Source organism: Eurypyga helias, unplaced genomic scaffold (genome assembly GCF_000690775.1).
Source record: "Eurypyga helias isolate BGI_N326 unplaced genomic scaffold, ASM69077v1 scaffold16924, whole genome shotgun sequence".
Taxonomy (NCBI): domain Eukaryota; kingdom Metazoa; phylum Chordata; class Aves; order Eurypygiformes; family Eurypygidae; genus Eurypyga; species Eurypyga helias.
Window position 1 is genome coordinate 15,333 of NW_010244488.1, and position 7,485 is coordinate 22,817.

Genomic DNA, 7,485 nt, shown 5'->3' on the forward strand with positions numbered 1-7,485 from the left:
GCAGCTCCTGATACTGTGCCTGTGTAACCAACTTTTTCATTATAAGGAGCAGGGGTGGACATGGCAGCTCAGACAGCTGGCCCAAACTGACCAAAGGAGTATTTCATTCCATAAAATGTCATGCTCAGTGTATCTAGGGTTGAGATGGGAGGCCATGTCGGTTGGTTGGCTGGCTTTCTCAGTTGTTGCCTTGCTCATGAGACTTGCTCTGACTCTGCTGCGATCTCTCTTGAGCTCTGGCTCTGACTACTTGGAACCTGGCTGTGCATTGGTCAGCAGGTGGTGAGCAATTGTATAATTGGTTTTATTTTGCATTATTTTCATTACATATTATTATTATTGGTAGTATTATTTCCATTAGTATTGTGATCTTAATCACTTATATTCAGTTATTAAATTCTTCAGCCCAGAGTTTCCTTGTCTTTTCCAATTCTCCTCCTCCACTGGGGGAGGGGGGAGGAGAGAAAGTGGCTGTGTGGTGTGTAGTTGCTGGCTGGGATTGAACCACAACAATTTGTATAAATTACTATTTAAAAGTAAATCTTTATTTGTTTTAGTATCTGAAAACTATGTAGGGGGAATAAATGAGCATCAAGAATGACAAATATTTTTCATGTGGGTTAAGCGAAGGAATGTGAGAAAATTCTTGTTCTCATTTAAAAATATGGAATGTTTGAGGCATACCAGTAACTCCTATTAAAAGAATCACTAATAGTTTGTGTACTAACTGAGCTTGAGCACTTTGAACAACTTGTTACTTACTACTTGTCATTGTGAAGCATTCTCATATGGTTTGCTGCAGTACTTGTGGCATTTTTGGCCGGTGAAAATGTTCTTATCTACTCTTGCCTCTGTAGTAAATGTAATGGTCCAAGTTGAAATTAGTTCTGCCAAGCAGTATGCTTTAACTCAGCTGCAGTTAGTGGGCTCTTTCAGTTGTCTGCTGAGCTGCAGGGGACCAGAGGCCAGCAAATGACTGCTCTTTCAACACAGCTTTTTCCCTCATTTGCCTCACTTACACCTCCTGTTTTTATAATGATGTAGACACATTTGTTTAAAGATGTCTTCCGAAATGATATTAGGATAGCTGGCTTGAACCTGGGTGCACAATATTACTTCCACTGACACTTTCAAATAAAAAGGAAGAAAAACAACCCCAGTGCTTATTACTTCTTAAGAGCTAAGTAGCTCATATGTGTTTTTGAGGTGATTTCAGTGCTAGTTTTCTGAAGGCATGTGCGTTAGAGGACTGCTTCTATGTTCTTTAGAACTTTCCAAGCTGGCCAGACTGAACTTACATGACTGCATTTTTAAAATTTATGTGAATTGCTTCCAATATGTCATTTAAGATAACCTAATTTTGAAAATTAGTCTGCTAATGTGACTTCCCTAAGTGTGAAAGTTTACCACAATCTATACACTTCGTTTTAAAAAGAGAATTATGTACTGTTAGTCCATTTTAGTTGCATTTTTAAATTTTATTACAAGCAGAAAGTGGAACATTGGAAATAAAAGTGCCATTGTGCTGATTCTGTAAGTACATTAGCAGGTATGTAGGCCAAATGTATATTTTCCTGGTTGAACTCTGGCCATACAAATGCTTAATGTGCAGATGAGTTTACAGCATGAAGAACTAAAACTGTGTTTTTAACAAATGGTCTTCTCTGCCTCCAAGTCTTTCTCCCTTCAGGCCAAATATTTTCAGCCTCATATTTAGAGGATAAGTTCTGTACACTTCAAAACTGTCAGATGTTATAGAAGATTGTATTATGGTCAAAGAGTTATCAGGTCACTACTTAAAAGCACAGTTGTACTGAAAAAGTCTTTCAAAAATGGTGGAGTTTTAATTTTTGCTCAAGATAAAGCTAGTTCTTTATCTTGTGTGTGGGTACATGGGGTTTCTTACTCTTCCGCTAAAAAAAAGGCAAGCCTTGATCGTATATTTTTTTCAATAGTTAAGAATTTGTGTGTGAAGTAAGCGTAACACGATAAGACAAAATAACTTCAATGCTGCCATTAATCCTACTTGTAGATAGTTAACAAACCAAAACTCCTGAAAATCTAACATTAATGCAAACATTTTTTTCACAGAAATTAACTTGCAAGGGAAAACTGGGTATCTAGTTAAGAAAATAACTGCTCTTAAAATAATTAGGTTTAACTTATTTTACTTTGCTGTTGTGGTTTAACCTTATGTAGCAATTAAGTACCACTCACTCACCTCCTCCCTCTCCTTCAATGGAGGAAGAGAACTGGAGGAAAAGACAAAGAAGCTTGTGGGCTGAGATAAGAACTATTTAATAATTGAATGTAAAAGAATATTATACTCATGCTAATAATATTAACAGTAGTACTACTAATAAATAATTAATATAAAATAAAACATGCTACAATTGCTCACCACCCACCAACTGGTGAAGAGCCAGGTTCCAAGCAGTAAGAGCCAGAGCCTGAAAGTGATTGCAGCAGAGTCTGAGAGAGCCCATCAGCTAATGAATTAACAAAATGAACAAGCTAACATATGAACGAACAAGCTAAATGAACAAAACCATGCCCCCCGCCTCGCCCCCAGCCTATATACTGAGCATGACATGCTATGGAATGAAATACCCCTATGGTCAGTTTGGGTCAGCTATCTGATCTATGTCCCCCCCACTACTGTTTGTAGTAAGTAGGTTGAGAACACAGATGCAGCATCAGAAGCTGGAAAAGACCTGGAATTGGTGCAAGCACTCCCCAGCACCAACTGAAAAACACCTTATCCATACTGTTCTCCAGGCAAATCCAAAACCAGAGCCTCGTACCAGCTACTGTGAAGAAAACGAACCCTGTCCTGACTAAACCAGCACATTCACTTACCTTCAGATTCAGAATAATGGATCAGTCAGTATGTCTCTGTTCTGAGGCTGTGACTGCTGTCTGGCTGGTACACCTGTAACAAAACTGCAAAAAACTTCCAGAATACCTTTAACAGTTGCTGTGGAGCAGTATCTTGCTTACTTTGTTACTAACAGAAAAGAAACCTTGGAGGCTGCCTTAGATCTGGTGAAAAGTTTTGAAGGGACAAGAGCTGCAAGTGCTGGGGTCTGGAGATGTGGGACAAAAGCCTTTCCATCAGTATGGCAGGGGCTGGGAAACGTGAGGATTCACTGATTTCATCAGCTGCCTTTCTCCTGTGAGCAGAAGTGATCTACTGGAAGTAGTCTGGCTCCAGATACAAAGCTTGCTTTTGGTCCAAGTGCCTTTTGGGCATACGAGTTGGTATTTGAACACTGACAGCACGGTTGTCAGGCACCTTATACAAAATCAATGCAGTGTTGACTAGTCAAAGTGGATAATTGTTAAGAATTCCGTATTTGTGTGGATGCAGTTGTCAGGATGAGAGGTTTGCACCATACGAGGGCGGAAAAGTCAATCAGCACCCTCAAATCTGTAATTAATGGCATTTAATTTTGAACCAGCATCCACACCTGAATTTTCTGGAATTTTGAGAGCATCTTTTAAAGCTGTAGGTTACTCATTAGACATAAATTTCGGCTGGCAGTTGAGCTAGCCGATCCGAATTCCAGTAATGTCTTTATCAGGATGAGAACAGGAAGACTGACTGGCAGTGAAATCAGTAAGCTGCTTTTCCTGTTGAAGTACTGATTAAATGTAATGTGATTATTTGTTTTTAGTGAATATATTTTTATGGAAATATTAAGCTGTGCTGCACACAAGGTATCTGTAGGCTCTGGTAGAATATTGTTATGACAGCTCAACAAGGTACTTTGTTTGCTATGCCTTATCTCTTCATAGACTGTTCTCTTGAGCAAAATGGGAAGAGTACTGGATTTTAAGCATAATTTATTGTAATCAACCTAAATACTTTAATAAAATAATTATTTCTAAAATACAGATTTTCAACACTTCCCTGCAGTGCTAGTTACATACAGCTGAGTTGCTGGGTTGACACATCCAGACAATCTGAGGTACCTGATGTTCAAGACAGGGATGGACCCACATATGTTTGGTATCATCCCGTAGTTTGGCTTATGGAGCAAAATGGCAGGGGTATTTGTAACTGGTCTCTGACCTAAAAATCCTTTTCTCTTGTGTGATCGCCTGTGCCAAAAGGAAGAGGGACACTCAGGTTTCCATTAGAAAAGGAAGAGGATGTCCCCTTCTCCTTCGGATTTTGCCAGCACCATTATTAACACAGAGCTTTGTAACAAATGTTGTGTTATGGATGCAGGGCATGTGAAAATGGTCAGCATAAAAGCAGTGACATTGTGCTGGGAAATGTTGATGCTGGAAGGTGGTATTTCTGGAAAATCTGAAAGAGACTTGCAGAGGGAGTATTTTCTGAACAAGAAATTGGTGTGGTTTCTGATGTACAGACACTCAGGACAGAAATGCAAGCAGGAAAACGCGTAGCAAAATGAGAATTGGGAAGAAGTAGGTCAGGTGAATTCAAATGGAGGCAACCTTCCTTGTCTGTGTTGCGTCTTGTGATGAAGAGTCTAGTGTACTTTGAGGTACCTAAAAAATCCTGTGAAATAACAGTGAACAGGAGGTACTTGTAGAAATGGAGATGAGGTTGAAGTTGTTTTGCAGCAGTGTTAAGGCGAGGACAAAGGAGAAGATGATAGTGGAGAGATCTGAGGAGAAAGATCATGAGGGTAGAACTGGCTCTCCAAACCTGTAGCTTGCTTAGCCTGGAGGAGATGCAGAAGAGCAAGCAGAGGAAAGCAGCTGGTTGTCATCAAGTGTGCTGCAGCCAGGGCTAACAGAGGTGAGGATAGTGGGAAGATTGCACAGGCATGCAGAGAGAAATCATATGGCAAAGTGAGACACTGAGTGGAAATAGGAGTGAGCAGCCTTCAAATGTGTTGGTATTTTTTTAAGAAGTATTTTCTAGTGGGAATGAGGCAAGGGAAAGGCTGACGAGTACTTGATTTTTGAAGCAAAAATCAGTATTCATCTAAGCATAGTTTGACAGGTTTTACGCATGTGGGTGGTGCGTGCAAACTGGATGCTCTGGATAATTTTGGGGAGTTAATGGTGTTGCTGGTCGCACTATGACACTTCATGATCCTTGTGTGGAAACAGTTGATTCATCAGAGTGTGATTTGCATACTAATTATAACATAGCTAATTACTGTATTTAATAGGAGCATGCAGACATATCGGCACCTTTCCTCCTTCCCACCTACCTTAGAAATACTTCTTCATTAGAAAATGAAAGTTTTCAGTAGTAAATGTTGCAGAGCTGAATATCCTCACAGGTCAGTGACTTGGACTTTAAGTAGAGATGGCAATAAAAGTTAATTTAAGCAGTTACTCTTTATTTATATTTTCCCTTTAACTGTAACAGTTAACCATAGCATGGTTTCTTGAGATAACACTTTGTGGCATGAAAGCACCTTGTTTGGTATGTAGAGATTACAAAATCATGCTGCTGCACATAACATCTCAGCTATAAATTAGCACCAGGGTGCTACAGTGTGGTCAGCTAGTGCTCCCTGATCTGTATTTTACATGTGATGCTCTGTTAGCCCTCTATATTTTTTTTCTTTTCTGTTTCATGAAAATCTCTTCCAAAACACTGTGCTGACCTTTGCTTTATTAATTACAAAAATCCATATTTCTGTTTTGTTTTCCTGCAGGCAACATCATAAGATCTTAATCAAAGGAAAATGGCCTTTAGCAATCTGACTTCCAAGGCTGTACTGCTGTATGATGAATGGATTAAAGATGCCGGTGAGTCATTTAAATCTAAAACTTACTAACTTTCAGGGGTTTTAAATAGCAGTGTGTAGCTAGTCTACGTGTACTGTTTATCAACTTAATGTAGCTTTGTCTTCCTGAAGTGTTTTGCAGACCTGAGAGGTTACCTACTGACGTTTTTAACTATAAAGAATAGACTGGTTTCTCCATTGTAAAAAAAGAGGGGAAAAAACCCATAAAACTGAGATTGTTTGTGGTTATAACCTCAGACCAAAAAAAGTGCAGACAGTGATTCTTCTGCAAGAGTTTCTGGCTTGTGGGAATATATAGTTTACGTTTTTGCTGTGCTACGGGCATGCAGAGTGAAAAGAGAAAAGCTTTAATTCTTTTTCATTGTGGAACAATGATATTTTATCTGTTAATACAGCTAGGTACATGATTTTTCTGTATTCTGCTTTTGCAAAGTAAAAGAAATAAAACCCCAGATAAGTTATAGTATCTTGAAATTAATCCTCAGAGTAATCAACTCTGTCACAGTTCCCTTTTGAAAAGGAATGTTGGTCTCTCATTGCAGCTGGCATGAGGATATTAAACATGTTTTGCTTTAATGTTGTTCTGTGGTTCTGCATGCTTACCAAAAAATGACAGAGATCTCAAGTTTGGTGTTAAAACACACCTGTTGCAGAGACATCCCTGAGTGCTCCTCTCCGTGGTAGGCACATAGTGACAGGGATTAGCAGATTCTTGGGGAAAACTTGCGAAGGAGTTATGGTTTGATAAATAAAATTACTAACATCTTTTCCAGTATAGCTGGGAACCATTTTTTTTGTTCTGTAGAATCACAGCATTCAAGTGAAAAGGGCGTTTTATCGGCATAACTTGCAGGGGTGGTGTGGGTTGGGATGGAGCTGGGTGATGGAGCATTGCTGCTGCAGTGTCCGTGACTTCAGCCTTTAAGTTCCTCATCTCCCTGCCTACAAGTGCTTGTGTCTGGCATCTTGTAGTGTACTGTTCGTGGCTGCACATGGTTTCCTCAGGACCGCACTCGGAAGACCAGTGGGAAAGTTTTGGCAGTATTAGTGTGAGGGGTTGATGCACGAGGAGCGGTCAGCTGTGAAGAGCTGGTGATTCTCTTGCAGTAATCGCGACGGTTCACAAGCCGTGTTGGCCTATGGGCAGCAGCACTGGGTACATCACAGGCTGTGAGCAGCATTACGATGTGCTTTCCTCCTCGGTCTGTTTTACAACTTCCTGTGGCTGTAAACAACATCAGAGGGAATCAGGGGTGATATGGTGCTTGAATGGTGTGGGTTGAAAATCGCTGACTGAAGACATTTGACCACGAACTAAACACTTAAGAAAAATTACAGTGGTGTAATTTCATCTCCAAAATACTGTAGCAAACCATGAAAGCAGCAGTTTACTGAGTCAGTCGTTAAGTTTGGGATCATTCAGAAACAAATCTTGTGAAAGCCATTTTCTAAAACTTAGAAAAACAGATTTTTTTTTTTGTTTTTTTTAAATTCATGAAATTCATGTCCATTCTCCTGCTTGTGGAGAAATCTTGAAGTCTTTGGTGAGCTGGAACTCGGTGATGTAGCACAGAAGGGTGCAGTGGAATCCTGGTGAAGCCCAGAGGGAGCGCCTGCCCAGCCTCAGCTGCAGGGAGAGGGAGCAGGGCGTGCGTAGGAGGAGGACTCTGCAATACTTCTCTCTGGGATAACTGGAGAGGCACTTGCAACACTCGTGCTGTTTGGAGGCTCGTAATATGAAAGA

The 7,485-nt window shown here is 40.1% G+C and overlaps 1 protein-coding gene across 1 annotated transcript in view; it reads left to right on the top strand.

The window, feature by feature from the left end:
• The first annotated feature begins 5,515 nt into the window (after positions 1-5,515).
• Positions 5,516-7,485, top strand: part of ELOVL7 (ELOVL fatty acid elongase 7) — a 12,056-nt gene continuing 10,086 nt past the window's right edge. Inside the window, exon 1 of the mRNA XM_010149779.1 lies at positions 5,516-5,742. Coding sequence (XP_010148081.1) covers positions 5,679-5,742 — 64 coding nt within the window. The 5' untranslated portion in view covers positions 5,516-5,678. The remainder of the gene's footprint in view (positions 5,743-7,485) is intronic.